Source organism: Harpegnathos saltator, unplaced genomic scaffold (genome assembly GCF_003227715.2).
Source record: "Harpegnathos saltator strain DR-91 unplaced genomic scaffold, Hsal_v8.6 scaffold547, whole genome shotgun sequence".
Taxonomy (NCBI): Eukaryota; Metazoa; Arthropoda; class Insecta; order Hymenoptera; family Formicidae; genus Harpegnathos; species Harpegnathos saltator.
Window position 1 is genome coordinate 132501 of NW_020230368.1, and position 23886 is coordinate 156386.

General features: G+C 46.1%; 1 protein-coding gene across 3 annotated transcripts in view; it reads right to left on the bottom strand.

The window, feature by feature from the left end:
• mtd (TLD domain-containing protein mustard) overlaps positions 1–23886 on the bottom strand; it is a 139271-nt gene that overhangs the window by 107926 nt on the left and 7459 nt on the right. The window contains exons 1-2 of one of the 3 annotated variants that reach the window (XM_025303458.1): positions 19440–19551; positions 5805–6493 (exon numbers count right to left, since the gene is read on the bottom strand). The exons of the other annotated variants lie outside the window; for them this stretch is intronic. Coding sequence (XP_025159243.1) covers positions 5805–5950 — 146 coding nt within the window. The 5' untranslated portion in view covers positions 5951–6493; positions 19440–19551. Of the gene's footprint in view, positions 1–5804; positions 6494–19439; positions 19552–23886 lie in introns of those variants that run through there. 3 annotated transcript variants of the gene reach the window in all.

The following is a 23886-nucleotide window of genomic DNA, read 5'->3' on the forward strand; positions in this document are numbered from 1 at the left end:
GCTTTTACAGCGCGAAATCCACCCTGGGAATCATTTCCCTCTTCAGCCGAGGACAGCTATCACTCATTCGCGCGTGTTGGGAGGTGTTCGAGAAGAAACGCGCGCGAGGTAGAACTTGGCGGCCATTTTTCCTTTTTTCTCTCTCTTTCTCTCTCTCTCTCTCTCTCTCTCTCTCTCTCTCTCTCTCTCTCTTTCTTTTTTTTACACTACACGTGCTCTCTGTATGTATACATATCCCGACGGTCGTTTTCGAATTTCCAGCGCGATTTGCATCGGACTACGTTGTACATATGTACTCTTGTCGGCCTGTGTACGCCCCATCCACGATAACGCAGGTCGCCGTTTGCAGCGGGGTTAAGCAAATCCAGGCGCGTAAATTCGTAAATGAGCGTAATACAAGCGCGTGCACAGTGATGCTTCACAAACGCGATTGCCTCGTACAATCTGCATACCTAAGTACACGAGCGAGTGCTTGTACACCTACTTGACCCATTTACCCGATGACCTCGACGCGAGACATTTCTGAACAGAGTATCTACCTAATGGCGCAGGCGGACTCGTTCACCGAGTCAAGAACTCCCGCCGATTATCCCGCTCGGATTTCTTTTTTTTTTCTTTCGTGTGTTTCGTGAAACAATACTGCGGAGAGATTCACGGTGAACGAGGAAGAAAAGGAGAGAGAGAGAGAGAGAGAGAGAGAGAGAGAGAGAGAGAGAGAGACAGAGTGGGAGGGAGAGAGAGGCTCGCTCCTGAATTATTTCACAAACGGCGCCGGTCGAGGTTGGATTACAAAAGCGAAGCATTCAACGTCTGGCGGTAATGACGAGACCGTCAATGAATATACGCGAGAATGATCTCCCATAAATGGGAGAACTTTTGAAATGCGAGCGTGCACGTAGCAGATGCGGGCGAATAAGTACGACGAGTAAACTCGTTATGATATTTTTTATTTGATGCTCATGGAACTCTCAAAGCCTCAGTGTAAAATCCGCTTACCAAGATTGTCAGCGTCGAAACTCGTGTCGCTAAGTACAAGCTCGCGGCAACTTTGAGATATTTACGTGACATCGTCGAAATTTCTTACGTTCGGCACTCTTAATACCGCCGAGATAGATTTCCGGAGAATTTGTTAGAAATAGGTAACTAGGGTACGACGACGTCATATCCTCTTTCTCCTCCCCCCTCTCTCTTTCTCTCTCTCTCTCTCTCTCTCTCTCTCTCTCTCTCTCTCTCTCTCTCTCTCTATCCTTCGGTAAATCGGTCAACTAAATCGATTTCGTACCGAGTGATTCGAGAGCTCGAGGAAACGTTCGAGCAGGAAGTACGAAAACGAACGAACGAACGAACGAACGAACGAATGAACGAACGAACGCGATCGAACGATCGCGCGCGCCCGATAATTTAATCGAGAAACTTCCGCCGGCTTACATGACCGGCTGTGCATTTCTTGCAGCTGCATCCGAGGTACCTTAGGCTCCATCATACCCGGCAACGGGAGTCTGGCAAGGAAACCTCCTAGTTCGCCAGGCTCCTGGACACGTATCCGCGCCGTAATTCCGCGGACGTGCTCGGGCGCGAATATCTTAAGGCTTGATACAAATAGGATTAGTTCGTGATGAAAACGTTCGAGCCGTAGATTTATGATTTGAATAAAGTATGCGGATGTTTAACGGTGCGGATGGGATTCAAGAGCCTGCCAGTGATTGCCACGTGGAGGCCGCTGCTTGTATCTTGCTCTGAATTCAAGCTTCGACAAAACTGATCGACCGTCTCGAGCAACTCGACAAGAAAGGAAATTGCGAACAGCGCTGTATCGTAATAACGTTACAACACTTTCAATTAATTGTGCAACAATGGTAGTGATGCCAATGAAGCTAACGTGAGCTACACAAGCGATCACACGAGTAAACATACCCTCGTCCGCTTTGCGGAGTCAGAAAAATTAATGGCCTACGACGGACAGTTACGAGCCACGTCCACTGGAAGTGTAAACCGCGCGAATCTCGTCGGCGAAGAAAAATAATCGCTCTGAAGGAAATACGACTGCGAGGCATCTCGCGATAAATAATCGTCGATAGACACGTCACCATCGTCCGTCTCTTAATATCGCTGTAGGTGTACATCGTTCGCGACACGGTGACAAAAATGCCACAGGACAGAGAGGCGATATTTCCAGACGGTTCGCCCGAGCGAACGCTTTCGAAGGTGAAGACCTCGGGAATGTGATCTAAATTTGCGGTCATCTTGCATGCACTCGTGTACGTGGTGAGTATGTGCGCCGATATGAGTGTCCACGGTATATCCACGTGTACATATGTGCCGCGCACATGTATCCAATAGCAGTCGGCACTTGGACGGCATAGATGCGCGGCGGCCCGGCGGCACATCCAGCCGTTTGCTATACATACATACGAGCGCATCTTCCTCACACAAAGGGCCGCGGCTGCCCCTTTGTTTTACTCCTCCCCCCTCCCCCCTCGATAGCGGCCTGAGAGCGGCCTACCGGAACAATCGTGTGTTCATCAGCGAACCGAACGCGATATCGCCCGTGGCCTTGATCGTCGCTGTCGCGACGCTAAACTTTCTCTACGAAAAAAGGACTTTTCGCCAAGAGCTTGTCATATTTATAGCAACGTCACGTGTATCCGTGTCATAATTCAAAGGAAAAAAGAAGAAAAAGAGAGAGAGAGAGAGAGAGAGAGAGAGAGAGAGTTGAGAAATTTTTTACATGGTTACGATGGAGGTTACAATTTTTTTACGCCGACGCAAGACCCATTTTCTCGTCGGTTTCACCGAACAGCGAAATGATATGCTCGGATCTCCGTACCGCAAAGATCGGCGCGCAATGTGCGACGAGAACGTTCCACCACGAGGTGACTAGCGTGTTTAACGGAAGTCGCGACTTGGTATCACTCGGAGTAAGTAGAAGTAATTTCGCAACTACACGAAAGCCGCGGCAAGTTTTGTCACGAGTTTCATATTTTATAAGAAGCGCACACGTGTGGGGCTTTATACCGGGACAAGCAAGTGCGCACGGGGAATTAAGAGATCGCAGCAACGTAGATACGTTGCTGAGTTACAAGGTTGAGGTCGCGCCTCAAGACGTTCCCCGCCGAAATAATTAGTCTCTGTTCTTTCTCGAACAACTTCCCAAACTGGTGTACATTGGTGCAGTAAGTTGGAGTGAAGCGAAATACACTCGTCTCATTCTGACTTATTGCACTAGTGTGCGCTGGTTCAGGAAGTTCTTTGAAAGAAAAGAAAAAAAAAAAAGAAACCCAATAGTTCGATGAAGCCTCAACGGACTATTGTTTCGAACGTCGAATGAATCACCGTCACAGGCTCAAAGAGAGACGCGAGGCTCGAGCTCTCTCACGAGATTCCCGAACGCCTATGCGATGATCCCACTATTATCGTTCTCGAATATACATAAAAAAAGCAAATCGGGCCATCGGATAATTATTCCGGACGACACGTGGCGCATATCGGCCTCGTCACCGCGCGACGCGTCTGCTCAAATCTCCTGGCTGGAAATTAGGATACACGGGATTGACGCCTTGGCTGGCTGTGCCCGATGTATCTGTCGTATCCATGACACGATTCGGAAATCCATAACGCGCCCGTGTTATAAACGACCGATGTCGTCGTTACATCTGCAGTTTATTGCATCGCACGCATTAAGATCGATAGCCGCGTAACACGCGAGACACGCGAGGCAGCGGGGTGTACGGGGATGACGCTTGACTTTCCGCCACGCGCGCGAAAGCAAGGATAATCAGCGGCAGCGTTTGCCCCCTCGTATTGATTTTTCGCGAGAATCGGAAGAAGCGAGAATTCATTTCTGGCTCGTATATCCCTATTACCGTGGTGGAGCAGCCGAAAAAAGAGCGACCGATGCCGCAACAGTCGAGAAACGACGTCTCGACTTGAGAAGAGCGGTGTGAGTAACAGTCGCGACATAATTAACCACCTGCGCCGTTTGTAATCAACGACGTTACAAAGCGAGACAAAGCGAGTAACGTGAAAGTGGACCACTCGGTCGTAGAACATCGTGCACGTTAATGCGCGGGGATTTCGAAGTTAGTAAGAATAAATATGACGCTATAAAGAGAAAATAAAGAGAGAGAGAGAGAAAGAGAGAGAGAAATGGGGGGAGACGCGTCGCGCGAGAATGGTCGAGGATAAAAAACGCGCGGGTCCGGCGATAATAAAGCAAACAAATGTGAGGCTGGAACTCGAGCGCTGGATAATTTATGGTGTCGAACAGACGAAGCTGGCCCAAATCCGACCGGCGATTTACAGCCGGCGGGGTCAGGGTCGCGAACGAAGGAACGAGTCGCGCGGCGAGTTCGCCGGCCGCTATATAGGTGATGGCTATTTAATAACTTTCCCTCTCATTTTATATGGAAAAAAAGGGATTGCCAGAGATTGAATAACGAGTCGCGCGCCGAGAGCCAAGAGCGCCGAATAATTGCGGGCCCGGCGGGTGTGTGTGTGTGTGTGTAATTAATTTTTGAGTAGTACGCTATACGCAACGGAGTATTTGCTCAACGAAATCGAGAGGCCGAGAATTCGGTAAAAATTTCCTATCGGATCTTCCTATCCTTAAAATGAACTTCCGAGTCGCCAGTTGAACGTCAAGAGACCGAGAGAGATTGCTGTCGCGTGTATGCCCGAGCTTATAACTTGCTTTCTCAAGTAAGCTTTCTTTCTTCTTTCTTTATCGTTCAAACGGCTTCAACGTAAAATATTCGTAGCCATAGGAAAATAACGATCTTTTTACAAACGATATATGATAATGTACTATAAAAGTGAATGATAATCGGAGCACCTACGACCGCCATCTGTTGGGCACACTTTATACTACATAATGTGCGGCTTATCCGGTCTTATGGTAATGACGGTTTCGCATAGCTCGTTTATTAAAATGATCGATATCCTCGCTTTATAATGTAATCAATATGCATCATCCGCCCAACAAAGCACGACGATTGGTCTTGGGGGATATATCGATAAAAATTTCCGGTCAGAAACCGCGTGCTCAGCAGCGAATTGTGGAACCTCCTACGATTATCAATCGCATTCCCCGATCGCATCGCCCGATCAATTGCAAAGTGACATCGCGTGAAAAATTGCGTGACGTTAAACAATTTCTGCGAGCTCATGCAAACAATGTTACACTATAAAAAGACGATATATGTTGTAAAATGCTTTCGATAAACGTCAAAACTGATCTAGATTTTAATGGAGGAACATGCGCGCCAGTTTTGATCGTCGTACATATTATTCAATAACAAACGGCACCACACCAAAACATATAAAACAGGCACAACTGTTTTACGGCGATCTCATTACCATAAATCCCACTTCTTGATTCCACATGACAAGTAAGAAAATAAATGAGCGATTGCGTGGTTCTCGGTAATTCAGAGTAATTTTCGACTTTTCACGTCGACGCTCAAAAGCTAGAGTTTTCGTCGAAAACTGAGATCCTTCACATCGTAAATACGATATTATTAATATCCCATCCCTATTATGTTGACAAGCGAAAAGAGATATATATGCGTGTATATATTTACGAAACATATTTTCGCAGTTTCATAAGACCGAGCGCGCGTTTGCGATGATATCAGCAGCATCAGTAGCGTTTATTAACGCTTCGGAATAAATTCTTAAAAGACGACAGAGAGGAAATTACAGCCGACGGGTGTAAAAAATGCGAGATACTCGAGGGGTTCACACAAATGAAAAATGAACCTGCCGAATCCTCTCCGCAGGAAAGCACAGGCGACGATAATACTCACTGCCAAGCGAATCCGCCAGTGATGCCTTCCCGCAGCCGATCCTTGAGACTCCGTTGCCTGGAAGGGACGGCGGGCTCTTCCGGTTTCATGGGCGGTGGGCCACCGCCACCGGCGCCGCTACCACCGCCGCCGGAGAACAACGCCATTCCGTCCACGTACTGATGACAACCGGACTGATCGTCGGAAGGACCGGTTCAGCCGGGACGCACTCACGATCTCCTCGAACTCTACGTCGGAGACTGTTTCACGTGGCGCATCGAACAGCCGGCATGATCGCGGACATCATTGGGGGGGGGGGACGTGGCGGACTCGGTCCCGCAAGATCGGAAGACCGGCTGCCAATAATCGAAGTTCCGTCTCGCTCGAAAACACTGCCAACACTCACGAGCGCGACTTCACGATTGATAGCGCTTATCGCGCGTCCGCACTACAGGGTCACGCGCGAACGTGAGCCGATTCGTATGAGGAGGTTCAGCGAGTCGATCCTCCGTCGACGTTATTCGTCACCGTCGAGCGTATCGGCCACGGACGGGCACCAACGAACGCAAACGAATCGCAGCCGGGACGACATCTGATGATGACCGCGGACACAACGTCACTTCTCTCGCGCTTCCTCCGTCCGCGTCGTGGATGCCTCTGACATCGTGCCAATTGCCGTGAACCCCCGGCACACCGCGAGTCTTCTACTTCTACAGGGTCGACCAAATTCGATTAACCCCTCGAGTGCGTATTCGACAGCGATGTCATCGCGCGCCGCAAAAGCGCGGTTGTCGTTGATCGCACGAAAAATCACCGTAGACGGAGACGAAGAGAGAGAGAAAGAGAGAGAGAGAGAGAGAGAGAGAGAGAAGCAAAAATGACAATGATTCTGTATATACTCGATTGAGAAAAGAACGGGAACTTCGGGAAGCTTTTTCACGATCTAACCAACAGCATATAAACAACAGCATTAGACTATCATGTATGAATATACTCGCAAATGGCTCGAAAGACGAAGACTCTTGATGAGCTTCATAGATTAAAATGTTAGAAACTTGACTATCGTCAGAATAATTTTTTTTTCTCAAGTTTCTGGAGAGCTTTTTATTAAACCACGCATTAATCCGCCAATTAATTAAATAATAATATTTCGACTCAAGTCGTAAGTGATTTCCATTTTTCGACGATAATAATTTTAGAACCCCTAATTTCTCAAACTCAAGTTTCTTAATCGATAGTTTGCATTTCTTTGAAAAATATGAATTAATCTGGAACACGTCTCTCTCTCTCTCTCTCTCTCTCTCTCTCTCTCTCTCTCTCTCTCTCTCTCTCTCTCTCTCTTTCTCTTAGAAGGAAGTCTTGCTAGATATTTAATATCTATTCGCTCGTAAGACTTACTCTCTTATCTCATAAAACGAAAGACTATTTTAGTAAGTCTACACCTCCCGTCTGCTGCGAGGAGAAAATTTTCTAAACGGAATTTATTGAGTAATCTTTTGTATCACAGTTATCCATCATAACGCAATCTTCTTTGTGACGTTACTATCCGATATTATACGCTTACGTTTAAAAGACGGGTGGAGTCGCGAAAAAGGACGCGTCGAATGAGTCAGACTGTAGAAAAACGAGATAAAGTGGCAAATTGTGTGGCAGTACGAATATACCTACGTCGTATAATATTCGTCTCAGCGGGTACTAATCTTTGCGTTATCTCGCGCCGTCGACGCCACGTGAGAATTGCGCACTCATCAAAATATTACAGAAGCGCACACAATCTGAGCATATTTAACTCTTCAATTTATTTAGCGTCGAGCTCCAGAGCGCGAGGAATGCATCAATCGACGAGATTGAGAATTATCTCGAACGTAAAATGTGACGCAAGAGACGTTGTATTTCTCGAGCGTCGTCTTTATGATTGAATACGCCGCCTTTAACCGTCACGTCACGAAACACGCGTTTTCGTTTGTTTTACGATGGAAAATTATTTCTCAATTATTGTTAATCACACACGCGCGTGCGTGTGTGCATATCTAAATCGTTTGATAAAAGAAAGCCTTATACGTATAACCTTGACCAATTGTCGACATATTAAGACATCTTTCGATAATTGATAAACTGCTGCGGAGAAAATTAGAGTATAATTGCCGTTGAACGCGTTTGTTATTACAAATATAATTTATCATTCATTGTTAAGACACGTGCGTTTCTTTTTTCTCCAAGGCGGGCCTCGTTGCACGTAGACGAGCGACTCAGGGGGGGGGGAGGGGGGATAAAGAAGAGAAACGAGGGTAAAAGAGTAGGAGCTGTCGGGGAGGAAAGAGAAGGAGGAAAAAGAGAAATCCCGTTAGAGATACCGTGAGAGACCGATTGTTGAAGATGGATCGAACACCCTTGTAGACGAAACGACGACGCTCGCGATAATTAATCAACCAATCCTCCCGATAGACAGTTTCACTCGCTGAATAATCCAACGATCTACAGATACTCTGCTAGCCACGATACGTGACGTTGAGAACAAAAATGCAAGTGAGCTCACAACTAAAATCGATATACTTTGTAAATGTAAACCGTTCTAAACGTAAACGTGCGTAAATGTCCGAAGTGGATTTTGCAAAATAAACAATTTCACCAATTTAAAGAGGAACATCCCTTTAAATGCAACATTGGATCCGAGGTAGATTTTATTATGTCAAACAGTTTGGCGCGATAATACGGAAAAGAAACCCCCAACTACATTATAGAGTCCATTTTAAGCAACACAGCCGAAATACGAGGAATATAAAATTCACCGAATGCTTCGATTGCAGTGTTATAGGTAGCTTATTCCTGTTCCGAACTCTCGCATGTGGAGCGAGGATTTGTGATGCATCGACGTGTACATGGTCGTCTCGGTTCTAAAGGTAGGGCGATTGAATCGAACATAATGACCTCGGTTAAACTTTATTACGTCGAGCCGCGCACATAGTCAAGGCCGCGGCGATGATAACGGCCGATCTTAATTATGTGGGATCTTATTGCTAGTTTGTAGCGCGAAATGATTGCCACAGTCGCGTTGCGATTTTAATAGCGCGATAATTTCACCACGATTCTGTCGTGCTAATCTACAAATAAAGCAACAAATGGATATTTAATAAGAAAAGGATATTTCAAACGCGACAAGAGTTCAATGCTCCTCAAGGCGATCCCGCAGCTTTGTAATTTGGGATACCCGTTCGCGAATCGGAGTAAGCAACGCGCGACATCAAAAGAATCGATAATTCGGGAATCAGTGATCAAAGAGAGAATGGCATTCGACACCTGTCCGAAACATTAATTTCCGCATATCGAGGATATGAGGAAACGACGCGTCATTTATAAAAACAGTTGATCAAACACATATGAGACGGACGGGGGGGGGAGAGGAGTTTAGAAAATTTTCAAAATAGCATCCTGAGCTCTGAGAGAGAAGGGGACGAGAGGAGAGAGCGAGCACGAGAGAAAGAGGAGGATGCAACGTACGTCTGTCTGACCCGACGTACCTACGTCAGCGTTTCGAGAGGCGCCCCGATGGCCTTGTAACACATACAAAAGGACGACCTATAAAATCTGCGACGGCACGGTACACACAGCTCGACGTTACAGCGAAAACGCGACCGCGGGGAAGGTTGAGTGGCTACGACGAATTTTCCGGCGCGGAAATCCCGGTCGCCGATACGACGACGCGACGAGGAGGGCTTTTGTGTCTCGCTCAAGGGCGTTATCAAGGTTAAGGTCACAATCAAGGTCGCGGCGGTGGCAGCCGTTAATCCCGGTCCTCGTTCCTCGTGGAGAACACACCGGCCTACGCCTCCGTGTCGAAAGCCTCCCAGTATTGATCTCCCTTCGCCCACCAAACTCGACCAATCCCGGCTGGCATTGCATGGTAACCAACACGCTCCGCCACGTTTTCCGAAGAACCAACCACCGCCGTGTCCCTACTACTCGAGCATCCGAAAAATTCCGTGACAGCCGACATTTAAACTGTGATTTCGCCGGCACAGCGTGCTCTTCTTCTTCGTGCGTACCTCCGCGCGCGTCGTCGACCTTCGCTCAAGATCGCGTGACGATCGCCGTTTAAGGGACGTTTTCGGTTCAGAACAATCGAGTACGCGGCCGCTTATCAGCCGCTTATGCGCCGTGTACTTATCAGCCTTGCCACAATTTACAGTCGTTTGTTCGCTTGTTCAGTTACAAACAGTTTAATCGCCCGTGCAAACTGAACGTAGTTAGTACCGAGAGTAAAAATTTGCACCGGGATATAATTTTGACTTTACTCACAAACGCGTGCAAAGTTTCCGATATTTTCGCGGTGCCCGGTTAAAATCAGCAGAGTATAAACGCATTCCATCGAACACTCGAATGCAATAATATGCAATAATAGAGATGCGACGTGTGATAGATATTCAATAGCTCTAGCTCTCTCTCTCTCTCTCTCTCTCTCTCTCTCTCGTCTCCCCTAATTATTTTTACATTAAAATCGAGTTTACACAGGAATCCCCCTATCGCTTCCATATAATTAATAAAGCATAAGGATGTGTGCGCAAACTTTCCAATATGGAAACGCGATCGCGACCTTGACGACATCTGGAACACTGAAAGCGGGTCGTTCTCACGCATCCTCTTCGAGCTCTAGGCTCTTTATGATTGGCCGGCCAAGATGTTCTAGGTATTGTGCGCGATTGTTTCGCAAAGTAGGCCACACTCAGCCTACTGCAATCGTAAGAATACTGCATCTGCGCGCCGCAGTTTCGTGCGAAGTTATCGGCGGGTGCGTTCGGACTTTCGTGCCGAAATATCTTTGAATCAAAATTCCGTAACACTTATCACAAGTCGCGCGCGATTCGTGAAATTTAATTGAGAGAAAAAGATACACACATCTGTTTTTACTGTTCAGTCGAAACACCAATATTCGTCATCAATTTTTCTTTATCACGATGGAATTCGTAATATCTCGCTACGACCACGCTAATTATATCAAAATGTAATATAGTTTTAATATAGTTATATCTCTTGACGTTACCCTCTGGTAACGTCTATCTGGCACAAACGATATTTGAATAAATGTGTGTTTTTTTCTTTTTCAGCCGAGTGAAAAGAGAGAATGTACGTTTCACAAATTTGCCAGACGAATACCGAACTTCTCATGCGTCGCAGCAACAAAAAAGCTGCGCAGTGCCGCTTCAATCGTGCGCGACTGGTGCTCACGGTACCAGACGGACGAATGAGAATATCATACGATACGTGTGTTTGCGTTATATTAATATGTAGTATTGTGCGCGCACTTTTTATCTCACGCATTGAGCACGCCCGCGAACGTGCACATGCACATGCGGAGTTGCAAACACGGTGGCTAACAATAACAAAGCGGTATCTAACTCCGCCGTACATTATATTACACGCTCTCTTTTCCCCTCTTCTTTCGTCGCCGCAACGTTGCGTAATTTTATGAAATTTTCTCTGCGCTTAGAACCGCCGTGTTTGTGCTCCTCGCATAAACGTCGCGCACGCGATACACCAAACGTGCGACTGAGTGGGACGGAGACTTCGCTTATGACAGCAGATAAGAACTTTGCATAACCATCACCGTATTCTGCTGGTCTATCTCGTGTCTCGATTTCGTATCAAGCCGCGTGTAAGTACCACATTCTGCGAGTAAATCGTACGCAAGGGCGAGGAACGCGACCCCGAGGAAATATCTACGTGTGCGCGCGCACGTATATACACACACAACTGGTCGCCAAAGTTAGTAGCGCGGATTAAGGGTTCTGAAAGGACCCAGAAACTCTTCCGACGCAATCTGATTTCGAGTCTTACGACGTGCCGACAAAAAGAGGAAAATTAAACACTGGGTTTCTCGAGATACGATATGAACGTTGTTTCGCTATTAATTAGCGAAACAAGTTCAGAATTGTAATACAGTTTCAGAAATTGTGATAGAGTTGATTACGAAAAAGCGACTATCAAAGACTTGCTCTTTATTAGAAATAAAGTTTTTGCACTAAACGTAAATACAAAAACCGAATCGCGACCTTGTAGCAAAACTAATAGATTTCATTGAGTCTGTCAAAGTTCTTCAATTGATCGTGAAAATTTTTAGTGACAGAAACGGAAAGCTATTAAACAATATGCAATTATTCGACGGGAGACAGTGCAGATGTGGTAGGCGCGCGATAATTCGCACAATACGAATGCAAAATAGATTATGTCCAAGATCTGGGAACATATCCATATGGAAGAATACGGTTGTGTCAAGCTCGTTCGAGCTTTCGTCAAAATCGAAATGCCACTTGCTTCGCCTCGAGGCCGGTACGTGAGCCGAATTCCTCGTGCGAAATATCAGGGAGGGAAAATAAACGTTTGTCGAGGGGTGCGCGCGAGGGAAACAATAAAAATAACTTGGGAGCTTCCCTGGGAGGCATGGAGGCACAAACGCGCTTAGCGCACAAGTTCTCAAACATCCCCCTTAGCAACCAATTTCATTTCTTCCAAGCCACGCCCCACGCGCATAAGTACCGCGCGGTATAACACACATCAATGAAAGTGTGTATAATAATTATAAATATAATAGCAAGTATTATAGAGTAATAATGTGTACGAAGAATACTCCACTCGACAGACAATATGTATATTTTCAGTGTTTTCAAAAACATGAAAAATCGAACCAAAAAGTTGTACACTGCGCATGTTGAGAAATACGAAAAGATCTAACAAAAAAGTTGCGTATGTTGCAAAGACATGAAACATTATACGATTTATTCAGCAAGTAGAGAAACATTTCCCATATGTATCACGGGCGATATAAGAATTTATATTTACTTCTATTTATTACGCGTGTCCATTGAATTCCTTATTGCCATTATAATGTATTTTACTATGAGTATTGTTATTATATATACATGCATACTCGTGCATGTACAGCTTAGATAGAAAGAAACGAGGTTGAATACACGTTTCCGTTGAGCGGACGTATTCGGCGGATTCAAGTACGGAAATATACGAAAAAGAAGTAGGTCACACATAGACGTGTTAAATAATTCAGCCGCCGACATTAACCCCTATCATGTACCGACCCATCATCCTATCTCGCGCCAACACAGCGCGAGCGTGTCGCGAGCGTTATCCGGCACGGTGCAATGTTTCGTAGCACGTAGCGCATATTGGATTACAATGAATCCTCTTACGCGGCGCAAAGCCCTCAAGGTTACACCGCGACCTTTGCCATTATCAACAACGAGTCGCGAAAAAGTATGCCGTCTATGCAACTCGGTGCGAGAAATCCTCCGCGCGGATCTTCTCGCCTCGTGTTTCCTCCGTCTTATTCCGGTTCGGTGCGCCGCTATTATCTCGAAATGTTGCACGGCTGAACGTGCCCGCGCAGTCGTCGACGCGACATCTTGCGCGGCTACGAACATCGACGGAATCGACGGAATAAATACAATTCGCGTTATATGTACATTCGTCGACTCACTGCACCAATTTATCGCATTAATAATGCATTCATTTTGATGATAATTTTTATTTCCGATGTCATTTATATCTTGTTGTTATGAAATTATGAAATTTATATCATTTTTATCACCGTATGTATACTTTTTTACTCTCTCCTTTTGTTTCTCATTTCATCTGTATCAAGTCCACCTAGGCGATATCATCGGTTAACAATTATAACTCCAGCAATACACAAATAGAACTCGATACGTGAAGCTTACTGTTCGCAATATGCTTGTGGTCCATTGCTCACGACCGAGGCTCACTTTATGCATAATTCGCCACGCGTTATTCGTAAATTCGCATCCCTCCGCGTTTCGCTTTATCCTTCGCGTTATCGCCGGTGTATAAACCAACCGTATTATTCGCGAGAATGAAACAATCGGAAACGCAAACGGCCGATTTTACGACGACGACGTCTTCTCGCCGCGCCAAGCATCCAGGCTTCCGACAAAATATGCAACGAGCATTCCCGTAACCGCACCTGCTTGCGCACGGTAGGACGGCAGAGTTCACATGTAAATGTCCCCTCGTTATTATACGAGACGTCGCGACGATATAAAAGTGACGCAGCTGCGCCCGTAGAGCCCTTACGCCGTCTCTCTACGCCGAATGCATTAACAAAAGAAGGAACGAGGCATTTTTTTTAAAAAACACTGTAATCGCGCGCGGATTATATTTTTGCCGCTGTTGCATTAATATCCTACGAATGTTTACGCGTCGCGCACAAAAACAAAAGGTGCCGAAAACCAGGTGCATTATTTTTTAACAATTTTCATCCCTTCCACAAAAAATATGCCACAAAAATGAAAACCGCATGAAAATTGATTCGGACGGGTTGCGAAATAACACGGAAAAACAGACCGAGCGATAGTTAATTAACACGAAACACCATATCGCACTTCCGTCCGCGAGCTACGCTCGTAAGACAGACTTTTTTACTCGCTTATATCATTATCCCTCCCTGGCGACTCTAGTTTGACTATCGGATTGTGCGCGATCGAAATTATAAACATTAATCCAGATGGATTGTCGACATCTCGACGAGATGCAACGCGCCGCGCAACATCGACACGTCTGTCTGCGGTCGGTAAGAAAAATTAACGAAAAAAAAGGAAGGGAGAAACAAACAAAAAAGGCAACGATGGCTGCGAGCAAAGTGGGACGCGTTAATGAATTTCCTTGTCAAATCAGAACAGTCGCCAAATCGTGCCACGAGTCGCTATTATTATCTCTCCTATCGATCAATACGACACATAGCCGTCGTAGTGGACGACAACTTTCAAATAACACGAAAACAGTTCTGCGCAGGAACCTCACCCGCGGACATTCATTTGTACCAATGTTTGATAATAATGGAAAAGAGAGAGAGAGAGAGAGAGAGAGAGAGAGAGAGAGAGAGAGAGAGAGAGAAGTAAAAGCCCGGAGAAACAAACGAGATGGAGGAGGAAGAGGAGGAGCGCGTTGCGCGGAACGTTTGCGTTGTTTAATTGGCATCGGAAAGAGAGAAAACATAGCGAGGATAAAGCTCCATATTCTCACTGCGCATCTCCGCGCTAAATGCGGCTGTCAGTTTTTCATTCTGACATCGGGTATACATGTTTCACGATGGGAAAATCTCGGGATGCGGCGGAGAGAACCAGTGAATTCAAAAATCGCGACTTGTCACGAGAATAATCTTTTATGAAACGCTGCTCCGAGACCCGAGAACCATGTTCATTTTTATCGCGATATTTCCTTGGACTCTGTCGAATCTTTCCTTCGTTCGGATATTTTTCGAATCACAAGCTTCGGCTAACTTTATATATACGAGGTATATTAAATTAAATATTTCGAGATTATTTTTCTGTTTCAGTTTCTCTCTCTCTCTCTCTCTCTCTCTCTCTCTCTCTCTCTCTCTCTCTCACTTTCACTATTGCTTGGATTTATTCACGTTTTCTCTCTCGTAACTTTGCAAGATCACCGAAAAGAATTTCAAGTCTGTGTGTCAGCGTAGCAGCGGCGGATTCGCGAGTTGCATGTCACTCGGTAACATCTGGACAGATTAATCGCCCGGGCAGGGCAGCTTCATTAATCGCGATAATTTCGCAAAGTACCGCGCCTACGCCAATTTCCGTACAGCCGGTGTTTTTCTCGTCTAACGGAGAATGCTGCTAAGAGAGACACGCGACACACATCGCCGGGAGATAAATCGAACAGAAGCGAATCACAGAAATTATGGGCTTGTCGATCGAAAAGTGGGCTACACAACGGCCCTACTGTTCGTAAAACCCACACACTTGGGCAAGATCGATCGGAGCCAGTCGTAAGAATCGACTCGATTCTCCGTCACGAAATATGCCGGACACGTCTCGTTTCACGCAGCAATTTCTTCGTTCCTAACGCCGCGCAGTTTACGATATTCTTGCTAATAATGATAATAACGGATACACCGCGCTTTTCGCCGCAGGATAATAACGCTCGATAAGATCGGAACGAACGCGTTAACTTCCGGATCCCGGACGTCGTCGGGTTTGTATTCCGCGATTTAACAAATTTAATTAGTTCGACCCGGACAGCTCTCGTTACCGAGATACAAAGGATGCAAAGCAACGCGAGCGAGAAGCGTAACGAGAAAAACGCTTTGCCGCTAGTAATGAAATATTTTGCAATTTAATAATATATAACCGTCCATATGTGTATGTCTGTGTGTATGTGTGTGTGTGTGCGCGCGCGCATGCACGCCCGGTTTATTATTTCTCCAACGTGGTAGAATCGAGGTCAGAGTGACGTATGGATTATAAAACGTGCCTTATATTAACGCGTGATATAAACCGGATGTACGCGTTATAATAATTCCCGACCGCGAAAACTACACGGGAAGCAAGTAACCGCTGTCCCGCCAGACTTTCACAAGTGTGCTCGATGCAGCCCTTCACGAGCGAATGCTATTAACGAGAATCGCGTATACCATCTGCACGTAAAGGCGACTTATTCGCCTATATGAAGTTGGCCCCTCATTATTAAAATTTGAAAAAAATTATGAGAGTTCCAGTTGCCCCCTGAAGAGTTCTAGAGTTCTCAATCGGTTTTAGAAATAGTTCTGGCGTTTTAAGCAGTCAAAAAGGCAATTGAAAAAAGGGGGGGCTAACTTCACAAAACCGTCCACTTTAGCGAGCTAGAACTCTTTCATTTCCGCTCGAATCGATTCAAGTCATAAGGAAAATCGATAGAACTCTTTGGAGGGGCCACCAGAACTCTAAAGAAACTGACCGATTTTCGAAAAAAAATTTTTTTCCTAATTGGACTTAGAAATTTTGTTCGAAAATCGATCAGTTTCTTTAGAGTTCTGGTGGCCCCCCCAAAGAGTTCTATCGATTTTCCTTATGACTTGAATCGATTCGAGCGGAAATGAAAGAGTTCTACCTCGCTAAAGTCGACGGTTTTGTGAAGTTGGCCCCTCCTTTTTCCAATTGCCTTTTTGACTGCTTAAAACGCCAGAACTATTTCTAAAACTAAAATTGAGAACTCTAGAACTCTTCGGGGGGCAACTGGAACTCTCATCATTTTTTTCAAATTTTGATAATGAGGGGTCAGCTTCACACAGGTTTATTCGCCTTCTAATTAGCGTGGAATTCATCAAACCATTAGAATTATACCGCTAATGCGAAGCAAATTTCTTTCCAGACGGATTAGAAAATTTCAGACCACTGAGTGGGTCTTAAATGTGTATGAGAACTTTTCCACTTAGTAGGTTAAAATAAAAGGAGAACAAAAAGCTACTGTGACAAGGCTATAAGCAATAACTGAACGCGAAAGAGAAATATGAAAACAAAGGGAAAAATTCATTCATATCGGGAATGGCTATTCGTGCTGTTATTATTTTTCGCTTGGTTTCAAATTATTTGCATTGCAATAACAAGCCGAGGAGGATGGAGGAGAAGGTACATTTCATTCTCGTATATAAAAAAACACGATCTTCTCGGAAAAAGAAAGCGAAAGCGCGTCTCGAGTCGATGCCACACGCCAGACTACGCGACGCAACGCAGCACGTCGTTTTAATTCGACGTTAATGCAAAATGCCCGGCGATCTCCGCGGCGAGGGTGAAGGTTATTATCCTTCGCTGGCAGGATTCCAACGGTCGAGTGCAGTCGCGAGGAGAAGAGTGCTTTCCCCGACGCACTTAACCCTCGCTGGATTGAAAAGCGATAAAGCTCCTCACCCCTCCCCTGTCTCGCCACTCGTCGCGACGATGCGCGCCTGAATGAATCCTGTTATTCGATCTCGACGAAGACGATTCGTTCCTTTATCTCCGCCACCGCGACCAGTTTCAATAAAGCCTTCCCGTCGTGTTACCGGCTCGCATCTTGTCGTTAGCTCCTCCGACGAGCTGGAGAAAGTGGATCAGGATAGATCAGGAGTCGCGAAGATTGTCGGGATAATCCGAATACCGCACATAGACGTAATTTTATCGGGTAAACTAGGCACGTGTCTCGAAAGAGCCCGTAAATGATAACGGAGGCAGACGTACATATCATCGATGTCGCGACGGTTATATTTATCTTAATGTTAAATTTACACGTTAATTGATTTTTGCCTCTTCCTCCTCTTATCGGAGCGAAAATAAGCGAGAGCCGAGACCTACGCCTGGCGTACAAAGGTAAATAAACGGAACACGCACGATAGCCGTTCAGGAAACAGGACTGCGGCAAATGATCCGCGCGTCTCTTTGCGCGAGGAAATACGATACGTAATCACAGCGCTACGATGAAAAGCCGGAAAGGGTTAACCAACTTTGGTCCCGCAGTCTCCTCTCGCGCTTGCGGCTCGTTTCCCATGAAATTCCTCGCGTCAGCCGTTCTATATCTTCTCTATATTTTCTCTGCGTCGCTCGCCACCGAAGCGAGACGAAAAAGTCAACGAACAAAAGTCTGAGCACGCGGGAACGCGGGCGTGGGCGATTATCGTCACCGTATAATTACCCATCGTGTCGACATGGAAATCGTTTTTATCGGACTTACCATCGTGCGTGTAACGGCTCGTTAACGCTCGTTTAATCAAGAAATGCCACGTACTCGACGAGAGTGCAGCGTCTAGGTCGGCCGTTTAAAAGGTTTACTCGCGCGCGCGCGTCAATGACGCGTCAACGGTACGTCAGTGGCACGTCAAGTACTGTCATGGGTGCCTCCGCTGTTTACGTACATGCAAGGATTCTCGCGGACACCTCCCTGCTATAGGACAATATCGATATCTTAAAATATCGGGGAAAAAAAAAAAAAAAAACGAGACGGCAAAATGGATAAAAGGCGCAAAATAACGCTTGGAATTTTGCAAAGTGTGAATCTACTGCAGATATGTAAGTGCAAGCGACAAATAGTGCTGCGTCTTACTGTTAATGCGACTGTCGAGACGACTGACGGAAAACTGCGACAGAGACGAGAATGTTAATTTTAACGTCAGTTTTTCTAATCCGTCTAAATTCTTTATAAATTCGACAGCAGTCCATTGAGTTTCGGGTTTATTTTCCTCTATGAATTTCTTATGGACAAGAAGTCTTTTACTTGATATTCGAACGTTACGTTCACACACGTGCACACACAATTTCATAATATAGCGACGCAAGAGTGAAACCCTCGGGAATTCTGTCTACAACAGTTTCGAATGCAACCACATATCCAACGATAATAGAACGTAGCATATTCAGATAACAATTTCAGATAAAATCACCTGAGACTTGATCAGTCAAGAATCAATATTCACGAAATATGCTCTATTCGCACTCGAACACGTAATATGGATTTATCGGACTCTTGAATAAAAGAAGGAAATCTCGCGCTTTATCGAGCCGAGCCATGCGCAATTTCGCAGTCTCGCAATTTGCAAGATGCAACGGAATGGTCATGAGGATTCTACGCATCGAGGAGCTTGAAAGCCCTACAAATCCCGACCTTTCCCATCCTTTTAAGAACCGTCTAATAAGCGACGCTGAAAAGAAAGTCATACGCATTGCGTAGTCGGCTTTTCACCTCCGGAAAGTTAATTGTTGGATAAAGATGGATAACTGGCTTCCCGTCTTCCTCCCCCTCTCACTCACTTCCTCTCTCTCTGTCTCTCTCTCTCTCCCTCTCCCTTTCAAGATCGCGACACTATATGAGTCGAGGTCAACTAACCTACGGATAAAGTTAATCGAAGCAACTGGTCACGAGCGGACGCGACGAAATCGAGATAATCCGAGCAAGGGCCGATTAAAGTCCTCGCGGAAGGATCGTCGCGAGGTAACTGACGTTTCAGCGATGTTCATAGTCGAACGGAAGCGCGCAACCTCCGCACGGGACACCCTCCTCTACCAGCGGGCTAACCTTTCCCACCCCTCAGACCGAACGCGTCACAGCCTAACCCACCCTCAGCGACCCCAGGACCGTAGCCACCCCGACGTAGAGACTCCACCCCTCTCGCTCGCACATCTCTCTCGTCCTCTCGTCACGACACAGATGGACGGGATCTGTTGTTGAGTGCCAACGGAATGGACTCCTCCTCGTCCATCCGCCATTGTCTTACTCATTATCCCTGTCGTCATCGCGGCGACAATGCATCGAGAAATTGAGGAGTGAAGAGGGGCTGAGGCCGAGGAAAAATAAACAATCCGCTATTGGTCCTTGAACGAGCGACACTCGCGAACCCCTCCGATCTTTATTCCGTCGTAAAAGCCGCGGGTCGTCTCGATGGCTTCAAAACGTGTGGAATCACGAGGAATCGAAGATTCGACCGACCGACAGCGAAAACTGGGACTGTCTAAGATTGTACGTAAAAGCAACGTATGTATCTCGAAATCGAAATACGACAGGGCGACCTTGATTGAGAAGAGAAACTTAGATCGAGACGCACACGTTTCTGACATCGCGGTGACAGAATAATTACTTCGATGTACGATATTAAAGGATTTGGAAGATACAATATATATTGCACTAAATATCGAAACACTGTAATGCAGAATCTCTCTATGCGATGCGCGCAGAAAGTAAATTCAATTTAGCGTCGCTAATTCTCCGTAACGTGCGATTACACGAGCAGGTTACCCAGACACGACTCCTCGCATTAGCAGATGCAACGGTCAATCGATAAAACCTCTCGCGCACTAATACAAACGTAAACAATGTACGCCCAAGAAGGCGTCGACGATAAGAACGGCGCCTCGTATCGCGAATGATGCAACGTGCATCGAGGTAAAGTCACTCGTTCCCGACGTGGGTGGTCTCTTATTTCGTTCCTGATAACGCGCAAATCGAGTATACGGATCATCATAACTTTCACGAAGACTGAAGAGGGTCAGACAGTGAGCAGGGAAGGAGACAGCAGAGAGAAGAAAAACGGGAAAGGGAAAACGAGGGAGAGAGGCAGACAGAGACAGAGACAGAGACAGAGACAGAGACAGAGAGAGAGAGAGAGAGAGAGAGAGAGAGAGAGAGAGAGAGAGAGAGGCAGTAAGAGGGCGTAGTAAACGGAGAAGCACTGTATAGACTCGAAAGCAGCAAGAGAAGAGCGGAGGGTTGGTCGATGTCGCAAGGTCGTTCGGTATCGACGGTCTCCCCGAGCCCCTCTCTCTCTCCGGATTTCCCTATCCAATCGACGTTTCGTTACTCCGCCACGATTCATTGAGGGCCGGCGTGTGACAGACGTTTCCAACCGTCGGCATAAATCACACGCGGCCTCCCAAAGTCGTGACTTCGCTCGATACTCGCCATTCGTTTCCAACCTGCCGGATCCGAGGTGTCAATACATTCGACGTCGGGTCAGCCGGGAGTAATCGTGACACCGAGATGTTTCCCGACGAAACGTCGCGACGTGGTATCGTAAGAACGAGCGATATTGATTTGTCAATTACACCGGAAAAACATCGCGACCGTGCATTAATTATTTTTCGTCATACGACTTTGAAAATTCCAATTAAAATATTAAATTGCACATTCCAATTTACTCTTTCAATTAAACGAATATTTGCGAAGAACGAACGAGGAAAGAGAGTGGTACAAGCGCTTACACGAAGAGAGAGAGAGAGAGAGAGAGAGAGAGAGAGAGAGAGAGAGAGAGAGAGAGAGAGAGAAAGGGAGAGAAAGACCGATATACGAATCGATAATTTTGTCCTAAAGCTCCGCGCGAACCTTCAAAATTTCCCTTCGTGTACGTAACGCGACGAATCCCAGTGCCGTAATTACTCTAATTACTCTGGCTCGCAGGAGTTTGCTGGAATCAATGTCAAATCTGTTGTTCCAAGGAGACTCGCTGTGGCGCTGAAAGGTCCATCAGCTGATCAACCGATCGATCAACGTTAAGGGAGAAACGAGAGAGGAGACTGTCGACGAGATGGCCACGCGTGGCTGGATAATCGCGATTAAAAAGTCACATTATCGCGATATCGCTGGCACCGGTACGCAGACGGCCGTCCCGTTACCTATTAATAGCGGAATCCATCGCGGGAATTATTACACTCGCATTATTACCGCGTTCGCGTGCATGCACCTCTGTCAATGTCAGCTTCTTATCCGTAACCTCTCACGAGCCACGAACGCGGAGCATTATTGACGCACAATAATCGGAAAACATGGCGGCGAAGGGGTGAACTGCTCGGTTAATCGAAATCGCACGGATATCTGCGCCTGAACGTAAGTTTATAAGTATATGTAATGCACGTCGGATATCGTATATGTATATATACGTGTATGTATTCATCCATATGGTGCCTATATTATAAATATTATGCTCGTGCGCACACAGATGTTCGTGCAGCGCAAGTGTCTGCGTCCAAACGCGTTTCTCACCAAGTACATATCTATACCTCTGTACCTGGTATCTATACCTACGCTACATGTAACGAAAATAAGCCAACAGATACAAACACGCACACACACACACTCACACATATACACACACCAACACCTGCATATTCCTTGCATCGCTGGCTAAAACGATACATATTTCGTCGTTCAGCGTTGCCGATTGAAAACAGCTGCGCACCGCTATCGATCCATTTATCGGTCTACCATTCGCCGGCGAACGCGACTAATTATAATCGTACTATTGAATATCGCTCATGTAAACGTGCGCCGGGCACTTTATAGAAGACCTTGGACATCGACGTAACTCGAGAATATAACGAAAACGAGAAGCCCCCGACGGACCGAAAAAGGAAAAAGAGAGAAGCGCGGCGCTCGCGGAGATATACGACAAGGCCGCTCTCTAATGAGAACTCAGACGATTTTATCCGTCGCTTTCCCGAGATTGTGCGACTAAGATTTCCAAATAAAACTCGACCCGAAGATACTCTATCGATTATTTTATTTTAAATGCTCCTGAAATCGCTTTTTAATTTCCTCAATAGATTCTACCTTAACGTCAGCCAGCGCCAACGCGATCCTTAAAGCTTTTGTTTCTTCGACGGTGTTTGGAACACAAACTTTCTATATTCTCGTTATCTGTTTGAAAGGCGGCGAAATAAAAATCCCGACAACTCTGACGATTGTTGAGAAACAGAGAGAGAGAGAGAGAGAGAGAGAGAGAGAGAGAGAGAGAGAGAGAGAGAGAGAGAGAGAGAGAGAGAGAGAGAGAGAGAGAGAGAGAGAGAGAGAGAGAGAGAGAGTTAACACACCCCGCCTACATATCCTGCGCCGCGTTTCATGCATTCGCCGCTAATTTATTTGCTCACTTTAACTCGTTTCATAGGATTTCGACTCGTTCACGGTGCGTGAGTTCCAAGTTAGAGTGGATCATACCGGCAATTTATGCGGTCTATCTCAATGTTTCCACGTTTAAAGCGGACCTTGCGAATTACGGACTTGATTCATAGCCTAGCTCCGAACGTCTCGTTCAACGTCGATCGAGCAGTTCCGCCATGAGTCGACCGCACGATGGAAAATCGCGGCTCGTCGCTGTCGTCCCGGTTGCGCGGGTCATTCACGAGATCACCGGATAAAAGAGCCACGGCGAAAAGAAAAAGAGCCCAATTTAGGATGAAAGGCGGACAAATGGTTTATCCGATTAAAAACACCCACTCACACGCAACACGCGCAACTCTTGCGGCTGCACCTAATCAGTGCAAACGCGCATATGTATCCGAGCAAATGAGCCGAGGTCCACTTAACCCGCGCGCGATGGATGTCAAGCAAAACACGTGTCTTATCTTGTTTTTCTTTCTGACTTCCCCCTTTGTCACGAACTTAGCAGCCCTATCACCGTGTTCCTAGCGATAATCTAGCGTTAAAGGCTTTTCAAGGACTGGCGGAGGACTCGCGAAATATAAAAACGGTGTCAATTGCCGAAAAAAGCAGAGAATCGAATTACAGCGGAGAAACGTCTCTAAACAGTCGACAAAAGTAGCGGTTAACTCGAAATGGCCGTCGCGGCGGTTTATCGCCGCGTTTTCATTTCACCACGGCTTCAGTCTTGCGATCCTCCCGCTTTGTTGCACGCTATTTTTATAACTCTAGCTTATCCTCGAAGCTCGAAGGGAGAAGTAAGAACTCCGCGGCAACGAATTTGCTCAGAAGACGAGCACATTTCCGACATATTTTGATAAAGTAAGCTGCCTATAAAACGACGTCAATTTATCGGACGTATATCTTA